Below are 17,607 nucleotides of genomic sequence, written 5' to 3' on the forward strand. Positions count from 1 at the left end.
GCACACAAACAGTGACATTACCGGCACTGTAATTAGCATACACAGAGTGATAGTGCATGTCACATGATATAAAGTAAACTGTCCATTAAACGGCCATTATTTTAATCTAACTCTGTAATGTTTCCTGCTCTTCTAAGCTACTTAAAGGGATAGTTCACCCACAAATAAAAATTCTGTCTTCATTTAATCATTTACTTCTGTGGAAGACAAAAATGAGATGTTAAGCAAAATGTTCGGTCCCAGTCAACTTTCACTGAGAATAATACTTTAATTTATATGGAATTTATACAGTACACCAAACAAAACCAGATTTGGAACAACATGAGTGTGAGTAAATTATGACATATTTTTCATTTATGAATTAGCTATCCCTTTAAGACTACCATGCTAAAAAACATTTTTGGTATGGTTTCTTGGGTTCAGTAGATGTTGTAAGGGCTGACCAGAAGGTGTGATGTTTTCAAAAAAAAAATGTTTTTCAGATCTGAAGCCCAGTAATGTAAACTCCACCTCAGATTCTGATTTGATGCGGCACCGTGCCATTGGCCGGATCCCGCAGGTGACGTTAGCATTTGGCTCGGATCGACTCAGACCCCCCTCCCCCACTGAGATCGAGATCATTGCACCCAGCAAGATTAAAGATCGCACACAGAACGTCTCAGAAAAGGTCACTCAAGTCACACAGGTAATGTAAAAAGTGTTTGACAGCTCATCAAGGTATTTTACTCACATTGTCATGCAAATGCATCCAGACAGTTTCAAGACATTGTTCCTTATCTTCCTTAGTGGGACCTAAAGGTATTGCCATCTTCTATAATGTGAACTCGATAAGGTAAAAATATCAATTAAGAGTATATTTACAGGAGATACTGGTGCTTGTAAGGTAACAAGAGATTAACCTCCTGAGACCTGAGCGTGACTGCTGTGTGCATTTTCCATTTCCCTTTTTTGATTTGTAACTAGTAGCACCTAATAAACAAGCAAAATAAATAAATAAATTCTAGAGCAAATAGTTTTCCTAAAATTGATGTCCACATATGTGGACAGCGGGACTAAGTTGTGAAATTATAAATAATACCAAGCTATAGAAAGTCAGATTTTTTTCCATCAAATTGTTTATTAAGTTTCCAGGAGTATTGGTTATTCATGTTTTTGAGATGTTATAGACAGTTGATTTTCTTTAAAGCTGAATAAACAGTTCTTATTCAAAGTAATGGCCAGCATTATCAAATCACTGCCAACCATGTTAAAATAAAATTTTGCATTATAAAATTCTGAATCTATTTACTGATTATCATTGTCCCATGTCTGCCAGTGACTTAACCTCCAGTGTGCTGTCTGTCTGCACTGGTCTCAGAAAAGTTTTAAATGCACCTTATTTTCATCCTAACTCCATATAAAGCTTCTGAAAGCAACATTTTTCAGCTTTTGCATGAATACATTTATTCTCAATGTGATAATACATAGTAAATATATAGGAATGCATTTACTAATGTTAATAAATAGAATGTATTGAACAGTGAAAACAAAATAAAATATAACATATTGTTTATTAAAATGAATCGAAATGACCCACAGATGTGTTAATGTTGAAAAATATTCAAAATAACTAACATGCTTTTTCAACTTTTGTGGGAACATAATATTGATAATTTTCCACATATATGGACATCATATTTATCAGCGTGCTGGCAAGCGAAAAATGAATGAATTTTTTAAAGCAGCATATCAAACATAACTAGAGACGCTACTCTTTACAACCAAACAGGTTTCAATGACCACGTTTACATGCATTTAAGAAAATGGTTTATTCCAGTGTTTTAGTAGAAAGCGGCATTCTGAAACGTCATGCAAACAAGAACGCTGATTTCCTTACACCATTTGTAGATTTATTAAACAAAAACATCGCATAACATGTTCTTGGAAAATGTCTCTACGTGAACGATCGAACAGATGTAGGTACATTTGCACCAGCTTACTAATAACTCTGCACGCCGGTGTGTTCATGTAGACTGATCTTAACTGACTGAATGGGAATTAGCTGTCGGCCTCAAAGTAGGTGGCGCTCCAGGTCACACCTACCGATGACATGGACCAATGTCAGTAAGAAGGTGTTTAGCAGCCGGTAAGAAGTTTTCCTGAAAGTTTGCACTGGCAAGCTGTAACTTACCATTGAAACTAACTCAAAAGCACCTTTGTTTTGGCCAGATTTTGTTATAAATGATGTCACACCTGTTCGTTCTTTGATTTTGTATGAAGTATGCAGGGACATTAACATGCAGCAAATTGTTGTTTAGGGCTCTGACAGAAATGTAGGGCTATTGGCTGAGCCCTTCAGCATGTCCTACCCCAATGTCCTGTTTCAAAAGGAAATATTCAATAGAAAATAATTCAATAGGAAATATTCAATAAGAAATGTGATCTCATGAGGTCTTTAAATTTCTTAAAAATGTATGCAAAAAAACTTAAAAAGGGTTTACAAAAAAACTAAAATAGCTAGCACACCAAAAGTCTGTACGTTTGAGCTGATTTAATTGCAGAAAATTGTGGATAAAAATAGAAGAATAAAAAGAAGATTTAATATAGTGCTCTCCTTGCAAGCACTATAAAGATATAATCATTGTAAACAAAGAGAAAGATTGAATGACTGACTCTGTCTTAATGAACTAAATGACATCACAGAAAAGCTTTCACCAGTCTTTAACGGCCTGTAAGAAGGATGAAGAGTGATGACATAATCTACATCATTTACTATTTTGTAACATCTCCACACTAGCAGTTAGGGACCTACAGTATATACAGAAAGTCCTGTGCTGATGTTGGTTGTGCTTATTAGTGTGTTCTCTTTCTCCCTCTCTCTCTCTCTCTCTGTGTGTGTGTGTGTGTGTGTGTGTGGTCAGGTTTAAGTGTTTTACGAGGACTTTTTTTTTAGGTTACAAACTGGTAATTACAAGGGTATTATGCTGTAAATGTGGTTTATGAGGACATTTCTAGTGTCCCCATAATTTAAATCGCTTAAAAAACATACTGAATTATGTTTTATTGAAAATGTAAAAATGCAGAAAGTTTTCTGTGAGGGTTAGGTTTAGGGGTAGGGTTAGGGGATAGAATCAAAAGTTCGTGCAGTATAAAATTCATTATGTCTATGGAGAGTCCTCATAATGATAGCTGCACCAACATGTGTGTGTGTGTGCGTGTGTGTGTGTGTGTTTGTAGTGGACAATGTGTATAGGCAAACACTGACACACTTTTATTGCAGTGTACTGGTGTGTTTCTGCATGTTTGTGGACTCAGTTTAGATATTGTACTCTACTATAAGTCAGGGCCATCAAAAATACTTTTGTCAATTTAAAAGTTCATATAAGCATAAGTGTGTTGGCATGGTTTTCATTTAGTGTTCAAGGGGACCTGGGTTGAAAATTTGACCATATATATAATATAATATAGATAATTTTGTTTTCCATGAGAAAAAGTCATATGAGTGTGAAGCTGCATGACAGTGGGAAAATAATGACAGAAAGTTCGGTTTAAAGCAAATGATCTGCAGAAGGTGTGACGCGATTGGACTGACCAAATTTAGACATGTTTATGGGTGATTTCTGCCATTGCGCATTAAACAAACACTTTTTGACCTAGAATAATTGTGCAATTGTTTTAGGAAGTTGCATTCAAAACCCACTTGGCTAAAAAAACAAAACAGAGAGGGCACGTTTGAATGAACCTGAAACTTTTGTTATGAATGTGAAGTGGTCAAAGATTGGGTGGGCTCTTTCACACAGTGAAAATGAGGGAGAGAGTGAAAGACAGAGATTGTATTGGTGACGTTTCTCTCCATGGACACACATGAGAACCTGTGTGTTGTCCTACCAGTGGAAAAATCAATCCTGCTGACAAATCTACTGCAAGCTTGCACATTCCAATCATAAAACCTTCTTGAGCGTGTGTGTGTGTGTGGGTGGGTTTGGGTGGTTTATGAGGACTTTTCTTTTACTAAACAAAGTTTTTTTGAAAATGTAAAAATGCAGAAAGTTTTTGTGAGGGTTAGGTTTAGGGGTAGGGTTAGGGGATAGAATCTATAGTTAGTACAGTATAAAAATCTTTAATCATCCCTTTTCCATTCTTTTTGTATTACAAAAGACCTCATATACATGCTAATCTTTGATATCTTTACAGTAATGCAGTATTTCAGTATATTCTACATTTCTGAAGTACATATATCAGTATATAATATATCAAGTGTAGTAATGGGATCCAGTCTCCATATACAACTTTGTCCTAATATATTTCACAGTTAACTTAAAGTTAATAAACTATAATTTAACAGATATTAATATAGAAACACATATGAGGTGTTTTGATATGTGTGCAAATAGGGGGTATAATTATTTTTGTAGGGTATTTGGAGAGGTGAGAGACTGTGAGTCCTGGTAAAGGTGCAGAAAATGTTGGTAAGAACATGAAACTTTTGTTCTGTAAAGGTGAAAGATGGGTGCCTCTGAATTGTCACAGATATTTGAAAGGAAACGGGCATAAAAGTGCAGCTGAGGCAATTGGAAACAATAATGAACTTTTTTTTCTAAACAGAATTAAGCTATTTTATTTACTGAAGTGTTCAGTAAGTTTTTCAGAAAGTTTAACTTGTACTTGGAAAGTAAGTATTAAGCACATTTTAATTTGTATGAGCATGTCCTGTGTGTGTGTGTGGGCAGGTTTAAGTGGTTTACGAGGACTTTTTTTTAGGTTACAAACTGGTAATTACTAGGGTATTATGCTATAAATGTGGTTTATGAGGACATTTCTAGTGTCCCCATAATTCAAATCACTTAAAAAACATACTAAATTATGTTTTATTGAAAATGTAAAAATGCAGAAAGTTTTTTGTGAGGGTTAGGTTTAGGGGTAGGGTTAGGGTTAGGGGATAGAATCTGTAATTCGTACAGTATAAAAATCATTATGTCTATGGAGAGTCCTCATAATGATAGCTGCACCAACATGCGTGTGTGTGTGTGTGTGTGTGTGTATGTGTGTGTCTGTATGTGGTTGCTCTCTGGTGGTGACCTTGGCCTCTAGGGCTAATGGAAGTAGAGGACAGTGACAGTAGAGGCCACACAGAGTCTGTTTTTCTAACGACACATGCTTCTGACAAAAGTGTGCACGCTAAACACACTCTCTACCTGTCTCTTTTTCTCTCACTCACTGTCTTGTTTTGTGAAGTTTTTATTAAAATGCCAGCGTAAGTATTTAGTGTGAAGCTAGTTGATGACCAGAAGGAAATATGCTTTAAAATTATGGTAATAATTGTTGTGTTTTGAAAGCTGTTTGTTGTCTGTGAGAGGCATTATGTCCTGTGATAGAACTGCAACAGGCAATTCCTGGCTTGATAATTGGACTTCGATTTGACACTGAGCAAGAAGGGAAATGATCATCTGAATTGATCTTTGTTGCTATTGATTTGTCTACATAACATGACGTACCTAGTTATGTTACAGGCTGTACTGTATTTTGAAGTCTGTACTGTAGTCTGAATGAAATTTATTTAGAAAAGCATTCTTGAATGGCATACGGTTTAAGTGTGGATTCGGAAGCTAGAGGGTTCCCATGATCATGACAACCTGTAAATAACAGGCAATTTTTAAAAATTTGATTTCCAGGACTGGAAATTAAGTTACATTTTGCATTTACATTTAGTAATTTAGCAGGTGCTTTTATCCAAAGCGACTTACAAATGAGACACATAGCAAGCAATCTGTCATACAAAGTTTAACAACATCTGCAGTATGGGACTGCCAAGTTCTCATAGTTGCTGAAGTAGTAAAGATGCTAGTACAGAAGAAAGAGACAGACAAGGAATTTTATTTATTTATTTAAGTAAATTAAATGCATGTTAATTAAGTGCAGTGGTAAGTGCAATTAGTGTGGGTTGGTTAAGTGCTCACGGAACAGATGTGTTTACAGCTGGTTCTTGAATGTTGAGAAGGTAACGGCAGATCGTGTGAAGGTTCGAAGTACATTCCAACACAGAGGAGCAGAGAAAGTGAACGATCGTGAAATAGACTTTGAACCTCTTAGTGGTGGGACCACCAGGTGTTGCACGTTCATAGTCCTCAGAGAGTGAGTTGGAGCATAGCCCTGAAGAAATGAATTGAAGAAGGTGTGGTTCCATTGGCTGTTCTGAAAGCCAGAGTCAAAGCCTTGAATTTGATATGGGCAGCTGCAGGTAGCCAGTGGAGTGAAATCAAGAGTGGGGTGACATGAGCCCTTTTTGGCTTATTGAAGACCACACACGCTGCTGCATTCTGGACCATCTGCAGTGGCTTAATTGTGTTAGATGGAAGGCCAGCCAACAGAGCATTGCAGTAGTCCAGTCTTGAAATGACCAGAGCTTGGACAAGGTGCTGTGTAGCATATTCAGACAGGAAAGGTCTGATTTTCCTGATGTTGTAAAGTGCAAATCTGCAAGACCAGGCAGTTGATGAGATGTGTGCAATGAAATTAAGCTGGTCATCAGCCACCACTCCCAGGTTCCAGGCTGTTCTGGTTGGTGTTAGTGTAGGTGAACCAAGATGAAAAGTGAGGCTATGGTCAACAGATGGGTTGGCTGGGATCACGAGGAGTTCTGTCTTGGCAAGGTTGAGCTGAAGGTGTTGTTCCTTCATCCAGGCCTAAGTGTCTGAGAGGCAGGCAGACATACGAGCTGAGACAATAGGGTCATCAGGCTGGAACAACAAGTAGAGCTGCGTATCATCTGCATAGCAGTGGTAGGATAAGCCATGTGCCTCAATGACTGGTCCCAGTGATGTTGTGTATATTGAGAAGAGGAGGGGTCCAAGCACTAATCCTTGAGGAACCCCAGTGGTCAGTTGGTGTGTCTTGGACACCTCTCCTCTCCAGGAGACCTTGAATGATCTGCCAGTGAGATATGACTCAAACCATCCAAGCGCAGTTCAGAGAGGGTGGACAGGAGGATCTTGTGGTTCACTGTGCCGAAGGCAGCAGACAAATCAAGGAGGATGAGGATGGATGATTTGGAGTTAGCTCACGGCAATCGCCGGGTTTCAGCTACTGACAAGAGGGCAGTCTCTGTTGAGTGTCCTTTTTTGAAGCCAGACTGATGTCTGTCGAGTAGGTTGTTCTGTGAGAGAAAAGCAGACAACTGGTTGAATACGACCCTCTCAATAATTTCAGACAGGAAGAGTAGGAGAGACACCGGTCTGTAGTTGTCAACTACTGTGGGGTTATATGTTGTTTTTTTAAGCAGTGGGTTACTCGAGCCTGTTTGTATCTATTGGGAAAGTTTCCAGTTGTGAGAGATGCGTTGATAATGTGTGTAATTGCAGGTAAGATCGATGAAGAGGCAGCTTGCATAAGCTGGGAGGGGATAAGGTCAAATGGACAGGTGGTTGGATGGTTAGAAAGAAGCACTTTGGAGACCTCAGTCTCAGAGAGAGGAGAGAAACAGGAAAACAGAGGATGGGATGTTGGAAGAGAGTAGCTGTGGGTGTTAGGTATAGAGAACTGGCTGCTGATGCTCACTAATTTGTCAGTAAAGAATGTGGCAAAGTCATCAGCAGTCAGAGAAGTAGTAGGATGTGGTGGAGGAGGATAGAGAAGAGATGAGAAAGTTGAAAATAGTTTATGGGAATCTGAAGTGTTACTGATCTTGTTTTGATAGTAATCAATTTTAGCAGCAGAAACTCTAGTGGAAAAAGTGGAGAGAAGTGATTAATACTTAAACAGGTCAGCAGGGTCTTTTGACTTGTGCCACTTTAATTTATTTGTGTTGTGGCTTAATTTCGTTGTGTTGTGGCTTAATTTCTTTGCATTGTGACTTAAATTTTTTGTGTTGTGGCTTAATTTCTTTGCATTGTGACTTAAATTTTTTTGTGTTGTGGCTTAATTTATTTGTGTTGTGGCTTAATTTCATCGTGTTGTGACTTAATTTTTTTGTGTTGTGGCCAGAGGTGGGTAGAGTAGCCAAAAACTGTACTCAAGTAAAAGTACAATTACTTCAAAAAAAATAATTACTCAAGTAGAAGTAAAAGTACTAACATAAATAATTACTTGAGTAAGAGTAAGAAAGTATCCAATTAAAAGAGTACTCAAGTAGTGAGTAACTCCTTACTTTCACAAATGACATAATAGACATTTACTCCCCTATATTCCATTACATAATACACATTGAACATGTACTACAGAATTATTATTATTATTAATGGAAATTCTGTCATCATTCACCATCATGTTTTTCCAAACCTGTATGACTTTCTTCCATGCAACACAACAAGGAGATATTAGACAGTATGTTTGCCTGAGTCACTATTTACTTTCAGTAAATGTTTGTATATATATATATATATATATATATATATATATATTGAAAGTGAATGGTGACTGAGACTGTCAGTCCCTAACATTCTGTTTAACATATTTTGTGTTCCACATAATACAAAGCGTCACACTGGTTTGGAACAACATGAGGGTCGAGAAATGATGACAGAATATTAAATTATGGCTAAGCTATCACTTTAAAGAAATAGTTTACCCAAAAATGAAAATTCTCTCATCATTTACTCACCCTCATGCCATCCCAGATGTGTATGACTTCCTTTCTTCTGCAGAACACAAATTATGATTTTTAGAAGAATATTTTACCTCTGTAGGCCAAAATTGTGATGCTCCAAAAAGCACATAAAGGCAGTATAAAAGTAATCCATAAGACTCCAGTGGTTAAATCCATGCATTCAGAAGTGATATGATAGGTGTGGGTGAGAAATAGATCAATATTTGTCATTTTTGGAATGAAAGCAGGGGGCAATATGCAGAGAAGAATGTGAATCACCAAAAACACAAGAAGAAGAATATGAAAGTGATCTGTTTCTCTGTTTCTCATCCACACCTATCACATCACTTCTGAAGATACTGATTTAACCACTAGAGTCTTATGGATTACTTATGTTTATTTGTTTAGCTTTAAAATGTTGCCACCCATTCACTTGCATTGTATGGACCTACAGAGCTGAGAAATTCTTCTAAAAATCTTCATTTGAGTTCAGCAGATGAAAGAAAGTCATACACATCTGGGGTGGCAAGAGTGTGAGTAAATAATGAGAATTATAATTTTTGAGTGAACTATCCCTTTAAGGGCTCTTGTCAGATCTGGATGAATTTGTCAATAAGAAGAGAGGTTTGGAAACATTTCTAGTAATTATTACAGTGAAAACGTGAAAATGTACCACAAGTACATTATATATAATGCTGAAATATAAACCAAAGCAAGATCATGCTTTATTAATGCCTTCTTTCACTATTTCATAGCTTTTAAAGTGTGGATTCTTATTTCAGTGTATTTCATTTTTCAGTGTCGTAAGTATTTAGATTAGTTCTGTACAGCAATACCGCCGCTCTCTAAATCCAGAGTACACAGCCTACGTAGGGCACCAACTCCTGTCGCGGAACACTCGCTGTGCCTGAAACCGCCCCCTATCCACTATATAGTGCGCTATTTGGAGTGTCCGCTATTTTGTAGGAGTGTCTGAATTCTGAGTGAGCCACTCGTTCCCTACTTTTGTTCACTCATTCTTACCCACAACGCACTCTAATTTCAAGTGTACATTTGATGTACACTCGACAATGGTTAATTTCCCACAATCCACCATGGGGAAGACGTACGAGCTGGGAGTTCACTGCTTCCTTCACTCCTGCAATGTTTTATTTCATGCTGAATGTAGTAATTACTTTTTGACAAATCATTACTTGATTAAAATAACATAATAACATATAGAGAGACAAAACATACAGATACACTTTAAAATGTACTCTTCATTTGATCAAATGTGCTTACTCTTTATATTAACACAGAGTATATATTAAAAAATGACAAACAGAATGAAGATTTATTGTATTAATATATTATTTAATAAGAATAACAAGTAAGGCCCAAGTATTTTAAAATGTCATATGTGACATTGTTTCTGCGACAGTCCCAGAGCTCCGACACTCACATCCGAATTCACTCATTTCGTTCACTTACTGCTAGTGCACTAAATGCCATTCACTATATAGGAAATAGTGAATGAGTGAACGATTGCAGACACAGCCAGTCTCTCTTCGCCATATGATTGCCTCGCGCCCGCACATCTCACATGCGCGCGCCCTGCACAACTCGTTGTGCAAGTGCAGAAATGCTGTCTGTTCGCGCTCCAGTTGTTGATCACGCGAATGGCAGTGATTTACACTTAACTTGTATGTTTACATGGATTTATACAGTAAAGCCACCTGAAGTAGCTGTGATAGTTTCCAGTACCCTCATGAGGGCACGGAGTAAATGCATAAATACTGCTTATGACATGTGGGATGCGGGACAAAGCTCACTGATATATTGCTGCACTGATTTAAAAATGTACACTTAAAAACTGATGTCATAAGAGCCCAGTTACATTATCACCCTGAAAATGACCATCTCATTACACAGAAAAGCCTGCGTTAGGATTAGAGCCAAAACTTACCTCAGCGTGCTGCCTTAAGTTGGAGCTGTGATTTTAATCTTGAAATATCAGCTTGTCTTGGTGTTAAATGAAGGCATTGCATAACAAAACTATACTTTTTTCACTGTGCGGAGCGAAGAAAGTGTTTCACTTTGAAGAGTTTGATGCTGCTGCAGTGATTGAGTGACAGTCAGTGACACCGGCCCAGCGCACGTAGCTGTGTGAACTTCCGCTCTCGTATCACATGTCCCATTCAATAATCTCTCAATAAATTACACATTAATTAAAATTAAACCCAGTAATGTAATGACAGGAACGCCACCCATTGTAAAGAAGTAAAAGTAAAAAAATTTAATTTGAAATTTACTTGAGTGAGAGTATAAAGTACCCACTTTTAAACCTACTCTAAAAGTAAATTTTTCCCCAAAAAGTTTCTCAAGTAAATGTAGCGCGTTACTACCCACCTCTGGTTGTGGCTTAATTTATTTGTGTTGTGGCTGAATTTCATTGCGTTGTGACTTAATTATTTTGTGACCTGGCTTAATTTTGTTGTGTCGTGGCTGAATTTCTGTGTTGTGACTTAATTAATTTGTATTGTGGCTTAATTTTGTTGTGTTGTGGCTTAATTTCTTAGCATTGTGACTTAATTTTTTTGTGTCATGGCTTAATTTTGTTGTGTAGTGGCTGAATTTTTTTGTGTTGTGACTTAATTTATTTGTGTTGTGACTTAATTTTTTGTGTTGTGGCTTAATTTATTTGTGTTGTGGCTTAATTTCTTTGCATTGGGATTGAATTTTTTTGTGTTGTGGCTTAATTTATTTGTGTTGTGGCTTAATTTTGTTGTGTTGTGGCTTAGTTTATTTGTGTTGTGGCTTAATTTCGTTGCGTTGTGACCTTTTTGTGTCGTGGCTTAATTTCGTTGTGTTGTGGCTGAATTTCTTTGCTTTGTGACTTAATTTTTTTGTGTCATGGCTTAATTTTGTTGTGTAGTGGCTGAATTTTTTTGTGTTGTGACTTAATTTATTTGTGTTGTGGCTTAATTTTGTTTTGATGTGGCTTAATTGCATTGTGTTTTGACTTTATTTGTGTTGTGGCTTCATGTCTTTGTGCTGTGTCTTAATTTTTTGTGTTGTAGCTTAATTTTGTTGTGTCGTGGAGGAATTTATTTATGAAGTGGCTTAATTTCTTTGTGTTGTAGCTTGATTTCTCTGTGTTGTAATTTTTTGTTTGCTTGCTTTGTGTTCTGCACCTCTGCGCCACAGTAGAAAACATGGATCAGTGCTTAGAAATCTAAATATCACAGAGAATAAGTCTGTCTCTCCATGATGTACAGAGTACAGACACAAAGCATTCCAGTCTGAAGCAGAAGAGGAAGGCATTCAATGAGTCAGAAGCAGATAGTACAACATCCAAGAATATACCTGTCTGTAGATTTTGTGTTGCACCTGTTGAGCTGTCAGACTTTAACAGGCTAGAATTACAATGATTCGTTCTTCACACAGAGAGGAGAATTTAATGTAGTACTGCTTGGGTGGTGTCTGGAGTTCATTTGAAGGTGCATTAGATAAAACTATCATAAAGTCTAAATACTGTATTGTCACTGTCATGTGTGTTTCATGTGAGTTCACAAATGCAACCTGTCTGTTTGTGAGAGGGGCATCCTTTGCAATGCCTGTATTGCATCCAACTTTGCACATAGGCTAATCATTATGCAAATAGGATGGCCTTCATCCATTCCACACCTTTGTCAGTTTGTGTGTGTGCGTATGAGGAAAAAGAGGGCGAGAGACAGAAAGGGAGGTGTTGCCCAGTGTCAGTGCGCTGTTTCCCTGTCTCAGCGCGGCTCAGAGAATGCCACCATGAGCTTGAAGCAGAAAATTAAGCCAGTAAGTACTAATACTTGCCTTGACCTTTACTTATCTCCTCCGTATCCACTCGCTTTTTTCACAACTTTGCTGCTTTGTGTTTCTCTCTCACTGTCTCTGACTGAACCCTTCCCACACCTGATTGAAAAAGAAATAGGTCAGGACCTTGATGGATTTGACTGGCAGCTGATGCCACACACATAGATCATTGTTAATGGTGTTGTTTTGGTGTCATTCTCTGTTGCCTCTATTGTGACTTATGAGACATATGCTGTCTGGAACAACAGATATTTCTTTTGTGATGTGCTTTTGCCTGTGGACATATCCCTTTCATTTTGCTTTCTGTTTGTTTTTCTTAATTTTTTAGTTTTGTCTTTGTTGCCATTCACTGTGTTTTGCTTTGCATGTTGTAGTAGTGCATGGAAACATCCCTTTATTTAGCTTTTGTTTGATTTTTCTTTCATTCCCTCTTTATTTTCTTATAGCTATTCATCATGTGTTTTTTATTATTTGTTTTATTAGCATGGAATCATCCTTTTATTATGCTTTTGTTTGTTTTGTTTTTCTTTAAAACATTTTTTGCAATTTAGCATGTTTCTTTGGTTTTGTTTTTGTAGCGTGAGGAAACATCCTTTTTTTAAATTCTTATTGTTATTCATCATGTTTTTGTTTTGTTTTAGTAGTGTGTGTACAAATCTATTTGTTTTGCTTTAGTTTATTTTTTCTTCATTTTTTATTTTATCTTAAACCATTAACCTTGATTTTGTGTTGTTTGTTTTGCATGTGAACACAGTTTATTTTGCTTTTCTTCCTTTTTTCTCATCATTCATCATGTTTTTGTTTTGCATGTTTAAATGCAGTGTTGTGTGTTAGAAGCTGCAATGTCAGAGCACAGAGGAAAGTTTTCTTGCTAGTATAAACAACACACAGTACCATGGAACACATGTAATGGAAATGTTACAATGACCTTAGTTGCACGAGATAAATTTACTGCTAAAGTTTTTGCACAGTACATGGTTGACAATATGTGTGTGTGTGTGTGTGTGTGTGTGTGCTTGTGCGTGTGTGTATGTCACTGAGTTTGTTGCTATGGTGAGCGTGCAGACGGTGAGAATGGATTTGCCTAGTCCCATCATTATGAAACAGAGTGTTAGATTATATCAATAAGCACAGATATCTCGCTCCAGTGAATTCGTGTGTGTGCATGTGAGTGCCTTCTGTGTGTGGTCATTAGGAACTCCCCAGCACATGGATTTGAATGTGCACTCTCACAGTGTGTTTGTGTGTATTCTTATAGACATGCGACTGATAAAAGAGAAAAGAGAACTTGAAAAGGTTGGGACTCCACTTGATGTGTACATTTTGATACAGTCATGTAAAAATATATGTAATCTCTGCTTGAATTTGATGATTCATGTCCAATTCTTACACTGTAATAAAAGTGAGCATATTGTACTGTATATTGCTGTATGTTTAGAGTTCCAAACTTTTTTTTAAATTCATTTAGAGTAAGGACAGAAATGTATGTATTTTTATAATTGCATAGTTGTATTGCAAAAATCTGCCTTTTTTATCACTCACTGAATATTTGTGGTGTAATTTTTATGTGTGTGTGTGCATTTGTGTTACTCTTGTACAGAGTGAGCTGTTCGTAACTTCATTTCAGGGTCACTGCCTTCTTATGATTATGCCACATAGTGAAATTGAACTTAGTGAATTGAACAGGTATGTGTGTGCATGCGAGCGTGTGTGTGCATGTGTGTGTGTTTGAGTCTGAATGATATGTTATGTCAGGTAAGACATCCAAAGCAGATTTGAGACATTCTTTGAAATTTTACCCTAATGGTGGAGAGGCATTTTAAAGTGTAAAAAAATAAAAATAATGTTAAATTTGTATCTCCTATCCTTGGCTTAATGTGCTGAGAAAACTATAAGTAAGCCATTTGTAGGTTGATTTCCTTGGAAAGAATAAAAACACTGATTTGTGGCGCTTGTAACATTTGCTCTGTTCAAATGAGCTAAGGAGCTATACCTTAGAATTCCCATTCATATTAATGGCAGTTATTTGAAGTGTACATGACCTGGGATTTTTGGGACCTGTTTGTCCTATTGAGATTATGGGGGGCTATATAGTTTGTCCTAACTATAGAAGAAGGGAAGATTGGTAAACCTGTTTGAAAACAATGATTTTTTTGCAGTATTGTTTGGTGCAGACAAACGACATAACAAAAAATGGCTAAAGACATTATTGAGCACTTGACAATACACTCATAAAAAAATAGTATAAATATACTGTTCTTATTGCGCTCAAATCTCTGTCTTGGATAGTGTTTTTCTATTTAAATTGAAAGTTTGTAATGCAGCACTTTTCGTACTACTGTCTCCTTAAGATAAATCACTTTTGTTGCACTCTTCCTCTTTTTTTGTAAGTCGCTTTGGATAAAAGGGTCTGGCAATTGAATAAATGTAAACGTTACTAACATTTTGACATAGGCTAGTTCTGGTCTGTTTTTTAGTACAGATTTATGCGTAACAGATGCGTCTTCTATAGTATGTGTCAGTTGACTACAGACTGTAGTCTGCTCAGGCTGTTTTGAAAGATAAACCAAGAATTCTAGGCATCTTTCTAGGCAGATTCCAGAGATTCCTTTTAAGCATAGAGATAGAGGTTCCGTCTTTGGAAAGTTCTAAAGAATGCTAACAGGAAAAAAATAAATAATATAGAAAATGGTCTCACTGTTACACACCAATAGGCTACTTGTTTTAACAGTCATTTAAAATGTTAAGTAGTCTTGGTGTGTTGTAGGAAGTTATATGCAGATGTTAAATAGCGTTTGTTGCAATTATATTAGAGATATCTTTATCTATCTGTATGGTGTAAATTCTTTATGTGAGTGTGCAAGACCTGCAGTGCCGTAATCTGTGGTATTTTAAGACCTAGAGCAGTGTTTCCCAACCACTGTGCCGTGGTACACTAGATTGTCAGGTGTGCCATGGAAAATTATCAAATTCCACAAAATAAATAAATGCATGAAAAATTATTATTGAAACTTAAAATCATTATTATTTGTCTATTATTGTGGTCTTTTCTGATAAAAGCCATGCACAGCAGTTTAAATACTGTAGGAAAATGATACCGTAGATCTGCTTTGTGTTTATAATTCTTATACTGAAGTCAGTAGATTTGTAGCCATGCAAGTTTTAATAAAGGAGAAGGTAAGGACGTTATTGAAACTCACTATTATTAGACTATTATTGTTTTCTTTTTGGATGAAAAATAATGCTCAGGCTGAAGAAAGACTATAGATCTGCTTTGTTCTTTTAATGCTTAAACACTATAAAGTCTCATGGTAGATTTCGGTCATGAACGACTCAAAATGATTCACTGACTCACTCATAGCACATAAGACGCTCATTTGTCGCCACCTAGTGACATTTCCAGAAGGGGTCACTGAACTAATCAGTTAGTAAAATTGAACAAATTTGTGAAACAGAAGCAAGTCTCACCAAAATGCTCTTTATTTTGCAGCCAATTCTGCACAATTGTAAACTTGAATAAACTTGAATCACTAAAATAGCTGGAATTCGTGCTTTTAGCTTATTCTTTAAAAAAAATATCCCCAGAAAAAATGTTCGTGGACCAGTGATTGTCTTACCTTTTTCGCCCCTCATGAGCATCCCTGTAATTTGTTGTGGCATTGCAAGAACAAATCTACAAATGAAAAAAGAAGCAAATTTGTTGTTTTTTCATTACCCATTTAGCGCTCTTGCCACCTGTGACCTCACACAGCGTAGCCTACCTATGTGACTTTTTTTGTGTTTTTTTTTTTTTTTGGCATAGCCGGATTTCAAACATTACAAGTAAACATGCTACTAAGATGGATAGAAAACATGGACAAGTTCTTGAAAAGGAAAAATATTGACGATGGTTAGCCTATGTGGGATAGTGATGTGCCGTAGAATGTTTTAGTCGTAAAAAGTGTGCCGTGGCAGAAAAAAGGTTGGGAAACACTGATCTAGAGCATAACTTGGAATTCTTTCCAGGTTCAGAACAACAGCAGGCAGATATACACTGGGTTAAACACGCAAATCAAAACAACAAGATATTTGTTAATAGTTTCTGTGTCGTTTTGTTCAATGCAAATTAATATGAAAAGGGCCCTCGTTTGCAGATCAGGTGATGCCAGTGACATTCATGGTGGAGTAGTACATTTCCTTTTGAAAATGATTTAGTATGGACTTCTTTGCATATGGTATAAGAGAGAAAGAGAATGAGGAAGATATAAAAAAGAAAAAGAGGTGAATAGGACAACCTACAAGATTCACCCCACCCCAACCCCCTGTTACCATTGTTTTACTACAGTTAGTAATTAAAGTGTTTTCACAGAAATGTTATAGATCTATACTAAATAATCTGATAAAGGAGTGAGTGAATCTAATTATTTAATTTTATATTTGATAACTTTGAGGGCTTTTGAGAGACTTCAAATTCAAAATATGCAAGCTACTATTTTTCAAACAATGGTATATTTTCATAAGAGCTAGCCTAGTGATTATAACATTTAATAAATTAGCTTGCTATCTCATCATTTTAATATTCTTTTACCAAATAGAACTACGTATTTGCAATTCGAATATAATTATTTGTTAAATTTCACTACATTTATTAAGAGTGACTACGACTGCGGTAACCACTGTCAAATGTACAGAATTTTCTGATGCTGTAAACTAAAAAAGTGGTTACCTAAAAAAAAATGGTTCGTCACGTGCTATCATCTGAATTAACTGATATATAATATTAAAACCTAAATACATTAAGTTACACCAACAAATCTTATTTTAAGGGTTCGATCAAATAGAAATAGTTCCTGATGGTAACAATTGCAGATCACCTCTTTTTATAGTGTACTTTGTCATCTTTGTGGGAGACATGTTCTGCTGGTCTTTCAGCCTTTTTAGGCCTCATTTGGTTTGACCTGATGAAAATGTTCCAAACCCTCCCTACCCCATCCCTTTCCTGTCGATTTTTTTCCCTGCAAATTGGCGCATTAAGGCAGTGAAGCCTATTTTGTTCAGCAATCCTACATTTGTTGTCTGTGATTCAGAATGCTGGCCTCATTTATCTAGTACTGCCTTATTTGTTTGTTTATTTGTTAGTTGTCAGTCTTTCTTTTTTCTTTTTTCTTGCTTGCTCGCGTTCTTGCTTTCATTCTGGCAGAGCTGTTGTGTTTGGTGTAAAGTTTAGTTCAGGAATGTCT

At 36.5% G+C, this 17,607-nt stretch overlaps 1 protein-coding gene across 2 annotated transcripts in view; it reads left to right on the top strand.

Annotated features, from left to right (window-relative positions):
• The window catches only part of LOC127450762 (potassium voltage-gated channel subfamily H member 6-like), a 51,691-nt gene that overhangs the window by 12,380 nt on the left and 21,704 nt on the right, over positions 1-17,607 (top strand). For both annotated transcript variants that reach the window (XM_051715101.1, XM_051715102.1), the window contains exon 6: positions 483-685. In XM_051715101.1, the coding sequence (XP_051571061.1) occupies positions 483-685 (203 nt within the window). The remainder of the gene's footprint in view (positions 1-482; positions 686-17,607) is intronic.

Source organism: Myxocyprinus asiaticus, chromosome 13 (genome assembly GCF_019703515.2).
Source record: "Myxocyprinus asiaticus isolate MX2 ecotype Aquarium Trade chromosome 13, UBuf_Myxa_2, whole genome shotgun sequence".
NCBI classification, from domain to species: domain Eukaryota; kingdom Metazoa; phylum Chordata; class Actinopteri; order Cypriniformes; family Catostomidae; genus Myxocyprinus; species Myxocyprinus asiaticus.